The sequence below is a fragment of the Helianthus annuus genome, chromosome 15 (genome assembly GCF_002127325.2).
Source record: "Helianthus annuus cultivar XRQ/B chromosome 15, HanXRQr2.0-SUNRISE, whole genome shotgun sequence".
Classification (NCBI taxonomy): domain Eukaryota; kingdom Viridiplantae; phylum Streptophyta; class Magnoliopsida; order Asterales; family Asteraceae; genus Helianthus; species Helianthus annuus.
In genome coordinates this window covers 174,358,956-174,377,015 of record NC_035447.2, presented here as the reverse complement: position 1 = coordinate 174,377,015, position 18,060 = coordinate 174,358,956, and the positions used below count along the sequence as shown (strand labels likewise).

General features: G+C 35.5%; 4 protein-coding genes across 5 annotated transcripts; 1 reads left to right on the top strand and 3 right to left on the bottom strand.

The window, feature by feature from the left end:
- Window positions 1–1,300: 1,300 nt before the first annotated feature.
- Window positions 1,301–2,302, bottom strand: LOC110914661 (protein BIG GRAIN 1-like B). Its single transcript, XM_022159444.1, has one exon. The coding sequence runs from the start codon at window positions 2,300–2,302 to the stop codon at window positions 1,301–1,303; it is 1,002 nt and encodes a 333-aa protein (XP_022015136.1).
- Window positions 2,303–4,163: 1,861 nt separating this feature from the next.
- LOC110913054 lies at window positions 4,164–5,489 on the bottom strand. The gene is made up of 4 exons (XM_022157922.2): window positions 5,260–5,489; window positions 4,892–4,962; window positions 4,518–4,776; window positions 4,164–4,436 (listed from the first exon to the last, which is right to left on the bottom strand). The coding sequence occupies exons 1-4, from the start codon at window positions 5,407–5,409 to the stop codon at window positions 4,413–4,415; spliced, it is 504 nt and encodes a 167-aa protein (XP_022013614.1). The 5' UTR covers window positions 5,410–5,489; the 3' UTR covers window positions 4,164–4,412.
- Window positions 5,490–8,390: 2,901 nt separating this feature from the next.
- Window positions 8,391–11,433, top strand: LOC110913052 (PHD finger protein ALFIN-LIKE 4). 2 transcript variants are annotated; one of them, XM_022157920.2, is made up of 5 exons: window positions 8,391–8,565; window positions 8,652–8,684; window positions 9,986–10,214; window positions 10,764–10,899; window positions 10,982–11,433. In XM_022157920.2, the coding sequence occupies exons 1-5, from the start codon at window positions 8,472–8,474 to the stop codon at window positions 11,264–11,266; spliced, it is 777 nt and encodes a 258-aa protein (XP_022013612.1). In that variant the 5' UTR covers window positions 8,391–8,471; the 3' UTR covers window positions 11,267–11,433. The 2 variants fall into 2 exon arrangements, with proteins under 2 accessions (XP_022013612.1, XP_022013613.1); XM_022157921.2 differs by having other exon boundaries at window positions 8,393–8,565; window positions 10,985–11,433.
- Window positions 11,434–15,378: 3,945 nt separating this feature from the next.
- On the bottom strand, window positions 15,379–16,948 carry LOC110913051 (60S ribosomal protein L30). The gene is made up of 5 exons (XM_022157919.2): window positions 16,834–16,948; window positions 16,639–16,744; window positions 16,221–16,322; window positions 15,680–15,748; window positions 15,379–15,594 (listed from the first exon to the last, which is right to left on the bottom strand). The coding sequence occupies exons 1-5, from the start codon at window positions 16,852–16,854 to the stop codon at window positions 15,554–15,556; spliced, it is 339 nt and encodes a 112-aa protein (XP_022013611.1). The 5' UTR covers window positions 16,855–16,948; the 3' UTR covers window positions 15,379–15,553.
- Between the last annotated feature and the right edge of the window lie 1,112 nt (window positions 16,949–18,060).

Sequence of the window (18,060 nt, the reverse complement as noted above, 5' to 3'; positions counted from 1 at the left end):
AATAGATGGGACCCTACCCATATCGGTTACCTGTCCCATCAACCACCACCGGTTGTCGTATGTCACCGCCTATAAATTATGCGCGGCCAAAATGTTTGCTCATCAGGTTCTCGTTCGATTACCATGCATACCGGACCGGGGATTCTCACTGTTAATAATTTTTACAATACAATATTGGCAATGTCACCTATATATAGTACGTAGTCAACAAAACCAAAATTGATACAATTTGTTTTATATAAATTATAAGGATCTAATAATTAATTAGTTGGCATATCACAAGTTAACAAATGGTGTGGGTCATCATGAAAATTGATACTAGAAGCAAATATCTATCACTACACATGTCCCACTTTTCCTCCTTCCCCTCCTAATCATCATTAACTTCCTTTAAATTCAAAATTCCTAACTATTTTAACACATAATTGGATTTCGTCCAATTTAGTCTGCTTTCATTTCGATTTTTGGTGTTTGGGCCCACTCTAACTCTAAAATAATAAGTTTATTATTTTTTTAACGACCAACGAATCCTTCAAATGGGCTACTGGCGAAATTCACCACATCGGGATACACTCGCCTCCGAACCGGGGAAAACCCTCACCTAGGGCCGAAGCCCGTGAACACTTTTTCGAAGGCACGACAGTGCGGTGAGGTAAAATCCGCTCAGTTCAAGGATTGAACTAGCGATCTCCACCTATTCGCTTAGTCTACCATCATTCATTACCAGGTGCTGCAGAAAATAATGAGAAGGGCAGGAATCGAACAATGATTGAGAGAGGTCATTGACGTAATAAGTTTAATTAGTACGCGGCTTTAGAAGTGCATAAGGGGGTCACTTGATTGATCGATGAAACAACTTTTTTGGTTATTTTTTCATTTAGCACCTAACTCACATACTCTTAAAATTACTCATTTGTTTGCTAAGGGGCTTAAACCCCCAACTTCTTCATGGAAAGAGACACATTTTTTTGTGCGTCTTAGTACCGAAACAACTTTTTCTGCTAAAAGATGATAATCAAATGTATATTTGTTCTAGCTGACTAAAAGAGAGAAAAAACTAAAAATGACAAAATAAAATACACTGTGTTTTTTTTTGATGTGGAATAAGAAAATGCAATTTTCTTTTGTTGAAATCTTCTAGTTGCATGTGACAGGCTCAAAGGTGAATCACCAAGAAAAAATAAACTTAATCTAACCATAAATAAATTCTTACATGAGAATATGGACAAACAAAACCTTTCTCAAAGTTTATAGTTGTTTCTTTTTATAAATACTTTTCAACAAACGATGTTGGTCCTGATCACACAACAAGACCATTGGCAATGGCTCGATTGGCTTCAACACTAGTTGTTTCATACAATGGCAACTCTTGCATACACCGATCCATCCCAATGGCAGTTAGATGGTCCAGTTCAAACAGATCCGAGCTCGCGTAGCTCGAAGCTTCATCATCATCATCATAATTAACATTATCTTTAATCAAATCAAACACGTATTCAACCTTCCTCTTGTAACTCTTCAATATATTCAGACGACGGTTTTTCTCTGCAGTCGAATTGTTGGCAATTTTAACCGCCAGGGGACTTCCAAGCGGCTGAGAATACTCGTTGACGATCACGTTCCCCCCTGGATAAAACTTAACAGACCTTTTCAACTCGGTAGTTTCCATTCCCCTAGAAGACGCGTGTGAAAACGAAGATGTTGAAGCCGATTTAGGTTTCCTTTTTGTATGAACTGTATCCTCATCGTCACCTCCATTGTACAGCGATGGAACCTTGGATCTCTTTGTGCTTGTCGTACTGAAAAGCGAATGAAAAAACGTCGCTAACCGACTTCCTGGTGAAATCGGCTGCTTGCCTGCTTTCTTCAAGTAACCGTAGATCTTCATAGCTCTGGATTTCATCTTAGCCTTCGGTTTCTGATCTTCGGATCCAGCATACATAGTTGTGTTCATCTCTGGCGTGTTAGAATTGTAGTTACAGTTACACTCTTCATATTGGCTAATGGTTGTAGTACGGATCGGTCTAGGCCTCGCTGTAAATCCGTATATTGTTTCAGCTTCATGTCTAGAAACAGAAGAGCCGCGGGTATTAGAAGAGTTGATGTAGAATGAACTGCTTTCGAGACCTGTAGCTGATTTCCTTCTAAGCGGCACATCGGTGATAGTTTTGTAACCGCCATCATCAATGCTCTTTCTACTCCTCATCACTGGTTTTCTATCATCTCTTTCGTCTATGGATCGGGAGATAACGTCAAGCAACGTCGATGAGAAAGACGGATACTCTTTACGGCCTCTGTCCATTATCGATATATAGCTAGCAGTGAATGGATACAAATGTGATCAATCACATTTGCATTTGGATTTGGATTTGCAACAGAAGTGAAGTTTGCTGGAGAGAGTAGCGGTGAAGTATGAATGAAGGGGGAGTGACAGATAGATAGATAGATAGAGACGCTTTTTATGATGTGTACAACCAAGTGTAGCAGCATAAGGAGGGAGGGAGGGAGGGAGGGAATTATAATGGTGTACAATTTGTCTACCCTAAGTTAAGATTTTTTGTATTCTTTTTTTTTTTTTTTATATTTTGTTTTAAATTCTAGATGATTCATAAATGTAGACCAACCGTTGTGCTATGGAACTTAACGTAATTCAACCTCATAAACAACCGTGGTAATTAATATAAACCTAAAAGGATGATGGGTATAATAAGTTGAGGCAGGGTACAAAAACCAAATGTCAGAGTCACAACAGTTTGAATGTTCACTTGTCTCTCTCCGTACACTTTCAAATTGTACTCTTCAATTTTGCCAAACTAAACTATTATATTCGATTCTTTTCGTTTTATAATCCAAATTTAATTGAGTAGATGAAAGTGTACTAGGCCTAGGCCTAGGTTACGGATATTTGTTTCAAAGAATCCTTTGTGTGAAATATGATGAATGTACGTCGATACCCACTTGATCAGATAGTTATGGTTTTGGGTCCCCAAAACACTCACTTCTTCTTTGCTTGCTGCAACTCAAATCTAAGCTTGGGAATGCTAGAAGAAGCGGACTAACCTGTGTTAGTTGCATTTGTAGACGTGACTTATCATGATTTTTGTATCTATTTTACTACTATCATGAATTGATTTATATATATACTGTGAGAACCGTCAGAACAAGTTACAATGAAGATTGAGGTTTGCGCAACAAAGAAATTAAATTTAGTGGCTACATAACATAATTTGATGTCATACAAATTTAATTGGGCTAAACATTGATGCTGAGGATTTGAATTGTTGGGCCGCCATTAATTAAAGATTGACCATAATTTGGGCTTGATTAATAAAAGGATTTGATGGGTTGTAATGAGGAAATCTGGGCCATCAGTAAATCACTACAACATGGGAGTTCAAGATTTTGGGCATTCACAAATCACAACTACTCCGCTGTATCTCATATGTTTTAAAAATTAAGGTAAATCAATGTCTAAAAATCATCCCTTTTAACTCCATATTAGAATTACCAAATCTACACCCTACTTTTATAATTTGTAACATTGTTACCCTAGTTTCTTATATATAAAAAGCTGCTATTTATCTTTCATCAAATTATTGTGAATGTAGAATGTAATATAAAGATAAAAATGATGGATAAGATGTGGGAGTTTTTTTTTTAAAAAATGAGAGATAAATTTTGAAAAGAGTGGAAAACTTTCTTTATTTGCTTAGGCCATCCGTAGTCATAAAGCCCCTTGTGGGGCGTTATGCGACACGTGTCGTGCCACGTCACACGGGGGCTTTATGGGGCGTTATATCACTAGAGTCCGTAGTCATAAAGCCCCTACCCATCATTACCTAATTCTTAATTTTCAATTTTATTAATTAATTAAAAAAAAAACTTTCTTTATTCTGATTGGTTAACATTTGAAAAGCAAACCCCATAACGCCGCGATATCTATAACGCTTCCCTCATTTTTTTGCCCCATAACGCCGCCCGTCGCGGTGTGCTAGGCGTTATGGGGCGTTATGGCCCACATAAAACCCCTCATGGCGCCCCATTACAGATAACCTTAGAAGACGAAACTTCATTTCTGTCACTCACTGAGGTTTTAACTTTTAACCCATGCCTAGATTGCATATGAACTCGCATCGACAAACTATGATGATTGATATCTTCAGTGAGGTGGATATGCTACTTGCGAAATCATACAAGCCAAAGCCATTGCTGGCTGAAATCATACAAGCCAATAAACATATCTTGACATGTTTGATCAAAAAATGAATACAAGGAAGACGATGATATATTAACCTATGATCACAAAGTTTTACTCGAGACCAGTTTAAACAACATAACTACCTAGCCAGGCGCTTATCAGTAACCAAAATGAATAGGAAAGTCACTTATAAACATCATTCTTCCATAGAAACCTATACCATCCGGTGAACTTTAACCTGCGACACAAAATAAATATAGTCATGTTCAAAAGAAGACGGATAAAGTTAGATTGAATATGTGTGCGCAATGAAATTTACATGTTGGTTAAAGCTCTGGAGCCATTTGTAGAACCGCCAAAGTCTCTTGAGAAAGGTTTTCAAGTCTTTCCATGTCTTTGAGGGCATCATGTACCATCTTTCCAGCCTTATTGTGAGCATAAGAGGCAGCAGCCTCTTATTCCAATACTGCGTTTGCATTCCAAGGAGGCCTAACATTGTAAGTATTATTACGATTATCATAGTGATTTGGCATAGCCTCTTCTTTGATCCTACCATTCTCCACATTTGTCTCATGTAACTGTTACATATATGATATAATAATGGGTAAATGACATGATAGTAGTGTAAACTCAAGTCCATGACTTAGCTCTTATGTATATTAAAGAAAGTACATTTGAAAAATGAAAACATACCTAGAACCTGTATGCCTACGCGATGAGCCTTGGCTGTTTGACGCGTTACAACCTAAGTTACGCCACTTATCCTGAAAAAGAAAATGATATGTAGATCGATTGATGCTAAATCTAATCTATACATCATGAGACAATATATGGCTAAAACATAACCATTGTGGCGACCATGTTGTTGGTTGGTATGAGTGGGAATATACTAGGTATGAAGTGGCGGACCCAGGAATTATTTTCCGGGGGTGCGAACAAAGGGTTTTACCAAAATTTTAAGGGTGCCCGCCCACCCAAGCCAAAGCTTGGTCCGCTAACAATAAATATCCAAGTTCTACTGAACTTAAAATTAATGAGAAAGAAGCAAGAAAGAAAGAAACCTTGAGATCGACATTGGATCGATTAATGAGGCAATGAGCAAACTGATGATCGTTGAGGATGTCCTTCCATTTGCCGGTGCCGTACTTGTATACTCCGGCAGAAAGAGCCGCTTCTTCCTCCGATGTCCATCGCTTCTTTGCCTTCCCCATTCAAATTCAAAAAAACCCACAAACGGCTTCCTAATTGATGATGATGGATGTTGTCAGACCAAACAAACAAGCCTGTTGGGTTTTCAAGGACGGTTTCTTTTATAAGTAGCCAGGCCCAAGACTCCAAGACCATCATCATTCATTTATCTTTTCAACAAAAAATGCTACTCTATAATAATTATTAATCTAAATTCATATATTACCATTACCATATTAGACCATTTCTACTGCTAATTTCTCTATCCTTGAGCGTTTTGTGCCATGTGACAGCCCAGTCAGCAATGGAACATTTTCTAAAATGAGTGTAATCGGGATGCAGGCATTGTGGTGTAACAGAATTAAATAAAAAAAAAACCATAAAAATGTTATTGGACAAATGAAGCTTGGAAACAGGGCCAAAAGAATTGAAGCAGGGCGTTTAAAATAAAACGCCAAAACCATTTTTTGGAAAAAAAAAACGCCCTGGGGGTGGGTGTCTCGGCGTGGAGGGGCGTGCTTTATTAAAAAAACGCCCAAACATTAAACGACTACGGGTGGTCTTACCATACTATAAATTAACATATTACCATTACCATAATTTCCCATGCTGTAAATTAGTAACATTGTAAAGTTTCATAGTGTTGTAACCTATGCATAGGAGGATTTTCAAAAAAAAAATATTGATTTTTCACTTCAAACCCAAAGATTTTCCTTTTTTTATTTTTTGCAATTTAACCCCTACAATTTTTTTATTTTCAACTTTGGTCACTATACTTTTCATCTTTCGCAAATTTTTCGTTTTACGTTTCCTTTTAAATTTTGCAAGTTAAAATGACACAACGTACGTGTGGGGTTCAGCATTATTTTCGTCTATGTTTCTCGTTATTATTAATTTCAAGTTGTTATTACAACTTGGTATGCACAAGCTACAATGTGCAACTCATTATGCCTCATGTACAAGTCAATTATACATACTCTCTTTCCACCTTTTCAAAAGTGCAGATGTATTACCCTCTAACAACTCTCAAAATTTTCCCGACGACAAACCATAATTGAAACCCCAAGTGAGCGTGACAAAACTTGAAAAACTTAGCGGTTAAAAAAAACTTGCCAGTTGATAAACCAACCCTCACAAAAATACATTTACTAAACTCGTAAATAAAAACCAAACCATTTGGGATCAAGACCCAAGCATACGCGATAGAAACCGCCACGAAAATCGAGAAAAATGCACGATTGAACGAAAAAGGCGGCCGATGACATGTGTCACGACATCGCGCCACATGTCAGACCTATGCTGGACACGTGGCAGACCTATGCCAGGTCGACCGCCCAGGCGCGTCTCGCAAGAAACCCACATGGGCTATATAAAGGCCGGTTTGGGACAGTTTCAGTGCATCAGTTTCGATCGAAAATCGATACTTCCTCCTCTCTCGAATTACCGTTCTAACACCTGAACCCCTAAACCTCGAAACTCTGCCCCGTGAGAAGTGTACGGAACCTAATCACTGGTACGATACCCTGTCCGATTGATTTGAAACTAATCAACGGATGTCAAAGTGCTGCCTGAATAAGACTATATTTTTTAACTACGTTGAGGTTTTGATCTCGTGATTATCGTTAACGTTTGAATTGGGTTACTACCCTAATACAGGTTGCATTGTGTGTTTATTTAGGGACCCAGGACTTAAAACCAGGAGGCGAAAACTAAAAACCCTATTGTGCAATGTGAGTCATTTTGTTTTTTTTCAAAAGATTTGCAAAACCCTAAATGTTTTCAAGTTGTATTTATAGTGATTAAGTCTTTGTATTCTTAAATTACAGTCGGTAGCCCGGTATGTGAGGTTTTGTAAACAATACTTGATAAGCTTTACTATTGGACAAATGGTTAGCCAATAGTAATATGACCGCGGTCACTGAAATGAGCGAGTGACAAATAATGTGGGTAATTGAAATATATAAACAAATGTAAAAACTCTTAGTGCTGTAATTACAATAACGTGTTTTTTTATACAAATTGAATGAACTCACTAGTATTTTTCGCTGATCAAATGTTTTAAAACACGTTTCAGGTGATTTACTGTAAAGAGAAGGAAATGTGGTATGAGGCACTCAAGCTTAAATAAGTAGCTATGTAACCTGAATAAAATGTGTGTGTTTTTTTTTTTTTTTTTTTTTTTTTTTGTAAATTATGGGTTTATCTATGTGAAAATCCTTTATGTAAATATGGGTTTTATCCCACCATTTTGAAATGAAAACTACAGTGTTTGAATACTCTGATATTTTTCCTGACACCCGATCCAATGATGTAGGGTTGAGCATTTGGTATTGGGTACCGGTACCGAACCGCACCGGGTATATTTGATACCGGTACCACTTCCCATTTTTCCCGTTTTTCGGTACCGGTACGATACCGGTATTTATGGGTAAAACATCGGTAAGTACTGGTACAACTTTTCCCTGTTTTTTGGTAATTGTACTTTTGGTACCGAACGGGTAGCGTGCTCATCCCTACTATGATGTGATGATAACTCTTGACGGTGTTGATAATGACTCTCTAGATTTTGGATTCTAGAATACCTATGTACACAAAATACATGTTGTCGTAAAAGCGAAAGTCAGATTTGTCAGCGAATCGGAGTGCGTCGAAGGGAAAGCGAAGCAGGTCGTGGTCTACGATGGGAAGGAGAGGGGAATGTTGGTTGTTTGTGCGTACTAATTGATTTTGAGTAAGGGATTAAAAATGGGCAATGGTAAATGGGTAATTTCATAAGAAAAAAAAGGAAATATGCACATTAATTTTCTGTGTTGGGTAAATATGTAATATAGGATATTAGAAGGAAGGATAAAAATGTATAAAAATCCCATAATTAACTTGATCAAGAAATAGAATAAGATAAAAGAAATCTGAAATTAGGGCAGCGTTTAGTAAAATCCAAAAATACGATTTTGATTTCTCGGACTCATCACCCGTAAAGTTAAACCCACCCACCCACCCCTATTTACATACATTCAAATCACACTCACTCTTGCCTGCTGTGCTTGCTTCTTCTCTGTAAATCTCCTCAATTTCTACATTTTAGATGGAGGCTGCAGCGTATAACCCCCGCACAGTCGAAGAAGTTTTTAGGGATTTCAAAGGTCGTCGTGCCGGAATGATCAAGGCTCTCACCGCCGGTTAGATTCATACTCATTACCCCTTTCTTCTGTTCCTTTCTTTATACAACTAAATTACCCACTTTTTACTTTCCAATTTCTTGCAGAGGTTGAAGATTTCTACCAGCAGTGTGATCCTGGTTAGGGTTCTTTTTATTCTACCCTTTCTTTTACTTTAATTAATATTTTTTTTTCTTGCATGTCAATTTCATTCACTTGGTTTAAATTCAAAACCAAGTTTCAAGGTATTCGTTTTACCGAAAGCATCTATTTTTATTAGCTCATAGCATTATCGAAATGGTATCTTACATTCTTATCTATATTTATTTTTTGTTTTTGTTTTCGTAACTTTATATAATATTAAATCTATACTATGTAATGGGTTATGTGGGTTTTGTTACAAACTTGACAAATTTGTAATCTTGCGAGTTTGTACAAATTTGCCAATTTTTGTGGGTTTGTACACTATGTGTAACATATGTTTGGTCTTTGGATGAATGATGCTGTTTTGTAAAAATATATAGTTTTTTTTTCATTAGGTTAGGTTTAGATTTCTGTAAATTTTTTAAATTGAGATCTCTAGTTCTTTATGAGTCTTTTTGCGATACCCATAAGGAGAATTAACGGGTACTATCTTTAGGTTACTTCAGTTGGAAGTGCATTTGTATACGAACACAGATAACCGTTTTGAGTGATTGCATATGGTTTTGAAGTATATCTTTTAGAGTTAATTGCCCGGATGGTCCCTGCGGTTTCACGTTTAGTCCCCACCTTTTGGAAATAGCAGGTATGCTCCCTATGGGTTGTCATTTTGTTACTCGGATAGTCCCCTGAATATATATCAGGGGAGGGGACTATCCGAGTAACAAAATAACAAACCAAAGGGAGCATACCTGCTATTTTCAAAAGGCGGGGACTAAACGTAACCACAGGGACCATCCGGGCAATTAACTCTATCTTTTAGAAGCATCTTTTTTCTTCTCTTGGCCTCTCTTTAAAATCTTTTGCAATAGATGATGTGGTTTTTGGAGATCTTCGCAGCTTTTTTGTAGTGGCTATAATTCCTTTTCATTTAGTAACAAGAGGTGTAGGCTATGCATTTGTACATTACATCAGTATACCAAGGCATGAATCTGTATTTTTCTTGACCTTACTGTTAAAGCTAGTCATGATTTACACATGCTTAGTATTTGACATGAAAACTTGGTGGCTGCAGCCTACAGGCCTTTTTTGCTTCCAAGAATCTCATTACTTGTGTTTTTGTGCGACGAGCTAATAAGCTGCACACTGATAAATATCTCCATGTCTTATGTGTTGTTGTCTTAATTACGTCTTAATTACCTCTTCAATTTCACGCCTATTTTATTCATGGTACATTAATATTTTTGTCTGTTTTGTGTGTTCCATGTTAAACTTTTTTTGCAAACTTTTTTGTGTTCAGAAAAGGAGAATTTGTGTTTGTATGGTTTTCCAAGTGAGCAATGGGAGGTAAATTTGCCTGCTGAAGAGGTCCCACCAGAACTCCCGGAACCAGCATTGGGTATCAACTTTGCTAGAGACGGAATGCAAGAAAAAGATTGGTTATCGTTGGTTGCTGTTCATAGTGATGCTTGGTTGCTTTCCGTCGCATTCTATTTTGGTGCCAGATTTGGCTTTGATAAAGCTGACAGGTAAATCTGTTAATCATTTATTGTATCCTAATACAAAAGAATATATGTTTTTTTTGTTAGCTAATCAAGTAAATCTGTCATTTTTTTTTCGAGTTAATTGCCATTTTAGTCCCTGTGGTTTGGGTCATTTTGCCAGTTTAGTCCAAAGGTTTTATTTTTAACATCTGGATCCAAAAAGGTTTCATCGTTGCCATTTTGGTCCAACTGACTTAACTCCATCCACATCTGTTAAGTCTGCCAAGGGCATTTTTGTCATTTCATTTAAAAGAAAAAGCAATAAAGAAAAAAGTTTTAATAAAAAGAAAAATGAAATGACAAAAATGCCCTTGCCAGACTTAACAGATATGGATGGAGTTAAGTCAGTTGGACCAAAATGGCAACGATGAAACCTTTTTGGATCCAGATGTTAAAAATGAAAACTTTGGACTAAACTGGCAAAATGGCCCAAACCACAGGGACTAAAATGGCAATTAACTCTTATTACTCTTTTTTTTCTGTCTTTGCTGATAATCAATTACCAAGTGTTTTGAAACTTATTTATTGATGCAGGAAGCGTCTGTTCAACATGATAAATGATCTCCCGACAATATTTGAGGTTGTAAGTGGTGCTGCAAAGAAAAACCAAAAGGAGAAAATCGCTGTATCTAATCACAGTAGCACCAAATCCAAGTCAAACTCCAAAGTGGTAAAAATGGATCTTATTACTTTTCTTTGTGCTTGCAATAGTTCAATTTAACTGATTGATTTTTTCGTTTTTGGTGATTACGCAGCGGGACCCAGATTCTCAGGGGAAGTACCCGAAGCAGCAGCCGCCACCACCGCCAGTAATGAAAGACGATGACGAGGAGGAGGAGGAGGATGACGAGGATGAGCATGGAGAAACCTTATGTGGGGCCTGTGGTGAGAATTACGCATCGGACGAGTTCTGGATTTGCTGTGACATTTGTGAAAAATGGTTTCATGGCAAGTGTGTGAAAATCACTCCAGCAAGAGCAGAGCACATTAAGCAGTACAAGTGCCCTTCATGCAGCAACAAAAGAGCCCGACCGTAATCTTTTAACTGTCTACTTTTCTAACTTATGTGGTGTTTACTGAACTTGTTTCGCATGTGTATTTCGGTTACTGGACCTCAGTTGCTGCTGCTGTGTAATTAGGTCAGTAATGTCGTTGAAACTAAACTTTGCATCATCTTGTTAATCCAAGAATTTTAAATCTCTCATAGTGTTATGCTTTTTTAAGCAGAAGTAAGCATGCTCAGTATGATCAAGATATCTTTAGCTATGATACATTTAATTACTTGGTCTTTTAAACACTAATTATATTTTAGTCTCTCATATTATTACACTTAAATCCCTTTATTTTAATAAAATTATGGCTAATTAGTTATACTTATCCCTTTCCACAACAAATTTGTAATTATTTTACGTATTCTTGTCATATTTTATAATCTCTAATGTTTTAAAAAAATCAAAATGCGCCGTGATAACCTACTCATTTTTGTCGACATTTCGATAGTTGTCTTGGCCAGTATTGTTGTGCGGATTAAAATGTACTAAGTAGACGATGTATTAGTGTACAAGTGATTAAAGCAATGTGTCCTATCACATTTCAAATGCTCAAGACTCTCTACGTTGTTGTCATTAGTATCAATTTAACGATATTCTAACCCTTTACACTCTCATTTTCGTTTGATTAAGATTGTTCACCAATTTGTTCCGGCGACTAGATTAAATTCCGAAACCTTGCACATACAGGTTTGATATGAGCTTTGTTCGTATTCTGTATGTTTGTGTATTTACTTAGTTGTATGGATGGCAATCAAACCCGAACCCGCTGGGTAAACCCGAAACCGACACATTTGGGACGGGTTTGTTTTCGGTTAATCGGGTTTGGGAATAGTTTTTATTTTTTTTCGTGGATTTGGGACGGGTTTGGGATTTAGTAATATACCCGTTTACCCGACTCAATTATCCGATAAAGTGTACCCGTTTACCCAATTGTATACTTGATATAATTTCTTTTATATTATTCAATATGTATATATATGATACATCCATTTTTTACACATATAGGTATTCTATTCCGTATACATTGTAGTTATTTGATATATATTTTTATGAGTGGGGATCCTACGGAAAGTGTGTTTTTCCTAAAAAGTGTAAAAAGTCATAAAACACAATAATTTCAGGCATAAAACACACCTAAAACTCACAAATAATAGAATGAATATTACTAAAACACCATATTCAAACTCTAATAGTCCATAAAAACTGAAACACACCATCGTAGAACTATGAATATAAAACACACAATGCTAAACAACATAAAGCACAATAATATTTGTCATTCCACAATTAGAGCCTTAACATCTAAAACACAACACAAAACCCACATACATGATGTTTTAGTAATCTTCATCATATTATTTGTGGGTTTTTGGTAGGGGTGTTCATCGAATCGAATATCGAATTTTTGAATTATTCGAATCGAATTATTTGAATAATTTTTATTTTCCCTTGAATTCGTATTCGATTCGAATTCGATTAAAACTTATCGAATTCGATTCGAATTCGTATTCGAATAAAAAACCCAATTCGTATTCGATTAAAAATTAGAATTCGAATCGAATTCGAATAAGTTCGAATTAATTCAGATTCTTTAAAAACATTTAAAAAACTATGAAAATGAAACATAAATTTTAAAGCAGTCATAAAACACGATATCACATTAAAAAGTTTCAAATAAAGTACCATAAGTCTAAAATTCAAAACGAGAAGTCGGGAATAACCACTCCAGATTACAAGCTAATATTTTTATGGTTATAAATCTATTGATAGATTTGTTACTTAGGTTTTAGTTATGGGTCATGTAGTGGGTTTGGTAATTGAAAATTTTAATACTTGGAAAAAGATTTGAAAATAATTTATAGTATAGCCTAATAAAAGTTATATATGCATTATATAAAAAAAATAATAAATAAAAATGTATAATTTTTATTCGAATCGAATCGAATTTAAAATTATAAATTCGTATTCGATTTACTTGAGTCGAATTGAATCGAATTCGAATTCGAATTCTTTTAATCGAAACGAATTCGTGATAATCGAATCGAATTTAAACGAATTTCGAATTTTTCGAATTCGAAACGAATTCTGAACACCCCTAGTTTTTGGTGTGTTTTATGGTTGACATTATGGTATTTTATGACTTTTTACACTTTTTAGGAAATTTGGACTTTCTGGCCAACTCCTATCCATATTTTTATAATGACTATACAAAATATAACCGGTTAGTAGTTACCCGATAGATACCCAATGGGTTTTGAGATGAGTATACCCAACGAGTAATCTTTTTAAATTAACGGGTTTACCCGAAACCCGCGAGTATACTCGATACCTGATGGGTATTTACCCGCTAGACACCCGACGGGTTTTGGGACGGGTTTGGGACAAGCTTATCTAATTGGTTATATTAAAAAAAACTTTATATAATACCATATTCAACAAAATGAAATTTTAGTTTTCATAAAAAAATTATAAAAACGTTTTTAGAAACATTTGCGTTTTCATAAAACTTTTTTTTTTTTTTTATAAAAACGTTTTCTTAGAAGTTTTGTAAATAAGTTTTCCACCAACAAACTTTTAGGGAAAACTTCATAATCTAAACATAATATATCTTAAAAACTGAATACCAGATTCTGTTGCATTTTTTTAGTGATTATAAGTTCAAAAATACTCTTATAGATAATATTAGTTAGTTGAAAAAAGCGGTTATTTAATTCGTTGGTTTATAGGTTCTATATATAGTATAACTCATTAATTTCAATTTTCTGTTGTGTATAACTTTGAGTTATTCTTCTACGCTCACACTTAACATTCATCTTATTTATTAGTCAATGGTTTTGGAGCTTTAATATTCATCTTTTCAGATCTTTACACAGGTATATATGTTTCTAAAACAGGATATATTGTTTCTTTTATATTATGTTTAACTGTGAACGTCGTTTTTATCCTGTATTATTTATAACGGTAACATGATAAAAAGATGTAACTAAAATACTTAACATTTTTTTTTCAATTCTCCAAACTACTCAAGCTACTACTGACGTATCAATTAAAGAGGAGAACAGAGAAGAAACTCATCCTCCAAAGGATTTAACAATCAAACAGGAAGAGATAAAAGTAATTACGGAGGACGTTGATCTCGATGATGATAAGTGGTGGTTTGACAATATAGATGATATCCTTGAGATGTTTAAGCCGTATGATTTCTAAATTGATCTTATCGTGATGCAAAGTATTTGACACTTAGGCTTTTAGTTTTCAACTTTTATATTTAAGACTTGTATTTCCTTATTCGTGTACTATTTTATATAACTTTTATTTATGTTTAAGACTTATTTTTTCTTATTCGTGTGTTACTTTTTTACGTAAATGGTTTTCTTGGCTGAAAGAAATGATCTTCATTTGAGATTACATCCCATAGCAACAAGCAATGTTGCTATAACAATGTTGCTAAAAGATTTAAAATTAAGATAAACTTTCAGAGATGTATCGATATTTAAATTAAGATAAACTTTCAGAGATGTATCGATATTTAAAATCTTTGAAGAAAATCAAAACTCGAGGAAGGAGAAACAAATTTAACATATACCATTGGAAAAATTACAAGTTTTGTTCTTTATCTTTATATCACTTTTCAGGCGATGTCCTTTTTAACGAATGTTAACAGGCGGTGTCCTTTACTAGGTATTTTGTTGCAAGTTTAGTCCGTTACACCCAACCCAGTTAAAAAACCATGTTAATTGTTGACAGGCGGTGTCTTTTACTAGGTATTTTCTTGCAAGTTTAGTCCTTTACACCCAACAATTAACAGAGTTTCTTAACTAGGTTGGTTGTAAAAGATTAAACTTGCAACAAAATACCTAGTAAAGGACACCGCCTATCAACATTCATTAAAAAGAACACCGCCTGACAAGTGATATAAAGATAAAGGACAAAACTTGTAATTCTTCCTAGATAACTATTAATGCTCTTTTGATGGCCTTGAGTGCGCCTTATGCCAATTACAACTATGGTTTAGAATCATGGGGAATGGAAGATTTGCATACATGAACCATGTATCTGTTGTTTCATGTGTCCGATTGGGTTAGGCAATTTTGTAATAACGAAACCATATCTCACTTTGTAAATTTGGATTAGACATCCCAAATGTTTTCATAATCAATAACCATAGACAAAATTTCATTCATGTCTTCTACAGATTCATCAGGTTTAAGATAACAAACAGAAATTTAAACTCAAATCAGAGTAATCAAAGATCTGAATTCATATCTTCGTTCAGCTGTCGCCCGGAAGAGATTTGATGATGTCAGAATCACCTGCGATATATCATCACAAGGTCAAAAGTATGTTCAACTAAATAACGGAAAAAAACAATTGGTGATTCAAGAATATGACTGATACCTGCATCGATGATGCTAAGGCAAGATACACGAAAATACTTTCCACATGCTGTCCCAAGATCCACATTGTCTAAACACAAATCAAAACAACGTTAAATCACAGCAGTATAGATTTTGTCATTTTGACAAAGCTGGTCGTCATGGCTCATAAATTCTTAGCCAAGCTTGAGCTCATTTCTGCTAATTAAAGTAAACAGGCCAAGCCGAGCTGGCTCATTTAACTTCGAGCACGGGCTCAACTGGGCTCGTTTATAGTCTTGAAAAAATGCCCAATGAATTAGACATGTACTAAGCTTAGTTTGATGTTTAAGGGTAATGTGTCATTACCTGGTTCAAGTAAATCATGGAAACAAACTATATGTTACAACCTACAACCTGCTAAGGTAATACAAATTGTGTCTACTTAGATTGGCATAAACTAATGTTTCATAAATAAATAAAAAAATAAATCAATTTTGGCAAAAAGCATAGAAAGCTCAAAACTCTATTTAACCATAATGTGAAGCAAAAAAATATTAAACAAAAGATGAGAGTTCACATACTTCCGTTGTAATGATGAACCCCAACTTTGGCAAGCATAGCGTAGTACTCGATTTCGGACTTCCTCAAGGGAGGACAATTGTTAGATATGATAATCAGCTTGCCTGCAGTTTGCATCCAACCAAAACAATATCAAGTTACAACCTTCAGTGGCACAAGATTATCTTAAAAATCCTGATACACACACACACACACATTTTTGTTTTAAATACACAAGATTATCTTAACAACAACACTCATAAATTTCACTTTGTTGCCAGAAGCAATCCAACACAAAAACATATATGATATTATGCAAACAAAATTACCATTAGCAATTAAAATAAAAACTAAAAGTGCCAACAGTCAAATTGTTGTTACGAATTAATATTCTGGAAGTGATTCATGAAAGGAAAAACTGAAATGAAGAAATGTGTATACCTTTTGAGCTCCTGAGAGACTCAAGCACGGTCTTGTATCCAAGAGTGTACTTTCCACTCTTCATGACAAGAGCCAGCCTGTTGTTGATGCTCTCATGAGTCTTCTTCTGCCATCACATAATAATACAAATCATCAGAATCAATGATCAATTCACACACACACGCGCGAGCATATACAGATGTGTATTTATATTACCGTCTTCTTGCCTGAAACCATTTTTGATCAACGTCCCTCTGCTGTTGTTGAGCTAGGGTTTCTCTGCGGCGGCGAACAAGATGACACTGAGTTTGCTGCTTATTATGTGATAGGTATTTAAATGGACCGAATAGCCATTAGATTATTGGGTTTTGTTTTTAGGCCCAGTTTTATAAACTAATTTTGGGCTTTTTTCTATTTGTAAGTAACGCATAAATAACCATGAATAAATAACCGTTTCTATTTTTTTTTTAACAAAAAGCAAACGTTTTAAAGCTTGTCTAGATGCATCGTTTATATTAATCAAACCAAGGAAGAGGGAAGAACCCACTATATAAAAGGGTTTAAGGCCTCGATGTTAGACACACTGGATGGATCGAACATATCACTTCTTGATAGGCCTGTAAATGAATCGAAGTAGGTTTATTTCCCATAAGAAATAACTTTCAATTCATTGGCACCACTCAATTAGGAGTAGCTATATTTCCCCTAAGAAATAACTTGTAAAATGAATGCTCTAAATTGTTTCGAAACACCACTAATGAAAGTTAAAGAGGCATATAGAGTTGCTTTACATTAGAGTAGGGTTGTTCTTGAAAGTGAAAGTTACAACTTTCATTGGTATATACATTAACTTTCATTGGTATATACATTATTATGGATAAATAGGTGATATATCTTACTCATATCCTACGTTATATTATTATTTAAATGATTCCACTTGGGTAAGAACCCAATGTCTCCCTCTAAGTTCACACGAAGTGCAGGCGCGGAGAGGGGAGGGTAAGCCCCTCCATGCCACCCACACCACTCCTCCGCTCTTGTCCTTGGGCATTGCCCCCTCCCAATGTGGGATTCTCCACAGGCATTGGGCTCTTCCAACCTTGACCCACTTGATTTTTTTGGGCTTTGCCCTTGCCCTCCCCTTCCTTTCACCACCCATTCCCTTTTGTAACGTGGAGGGCAAAGCCCTAAGGTCTACGTGCCAGGCCCTTACCCTTATCGTCATGACTCCATAATCCATATAGTCTAAAACATGTAGCTTTACTAAATGTGTTACCACCTAATTAACTTATTTTTCTTATTCAATATACTTAATTAAGGGTATACGTTTAAACATCCATACAAGATTATTTAATTATTATGTGTCGACAAATTACATTGTCTGCAAATCCAAAGAGACAAAAGCACAAATAAATACATTAAACTTTATATTTGCCGGAAGCA

Excerpts from the sequence above, each read along its gene's own strand:
- LOC110913054 (XM_022157922.2), bottom strand. The coding sequence starts at position 5,409 with ATGGGGAAGGCAAAGAAGCGATGGACATCGGAGGAAGAAGCGGCTCTT. Across the intron at positions 4,777-4,891 it reads CGTAGGCATACAGGTTCTAG|TTACATGAGACAAATGTGGA; the intron begins GTATGTTTTCAT and ends TATATGTAACAG. Across the intron at positions 4,437-4,517 it reads TCCAGAGCTTTAACCAACAT|GTTAAAGTTCACCGGATGGT; the intron begins GTAAATTTCATT and ends TTTGTGTCGCAG.
- LOC110913051 (XM_022157919.2), bottom strand. The coding sequence starts at position 16,854 with ATGGTTTCAGGCAAGAAGACG. Across the intron at positions 16,745-16,833 it reads TGGTTTCAGGCAAGAAGACG|AAGAAGACTCATGAGAGCAT; the intron begins GTAATATAAATA and ends ATGTGATGGCAG. Across the intron at positions 15,595-15,679 it reads CCTTAGCATCATCGATGCAG|GTGATTCTGACATCATCAAA; the intron begins GTATCAGTCATA and ends GATATATCGCAG.
- LOC110913052 (XM_022157920.2), top strand. The coding sequence starts at position 8,472 with ATGGAGGCTGCAGCGTATAACCCCCGCACAGTCGAAGAAGTTTTTAGG. Across the intron at positions 10,215-10,763 it reads GGCTTTGATAAAGCTGACAG|GAAGCGTCTGTTCAACATGA; the intron begins GTAAATCTGTTA and ends TTATTGATGCAG. Across the intron at positions 10,900-10,981 it reads CCAAGTCAAACTCCAAAGTG|CAGCGGGACCCAGATTCTCA; the intron begins GTAAAAATGGAT and ends TTGGTGATTACG.
- LOC110914661 (XM_022159444.1), bottom strand. The coding sequence starts at position 2,302 with ATGGACAGAGGCCGTAAAGAGTATCCGTCTTTCTCATCGACGTTGCTT.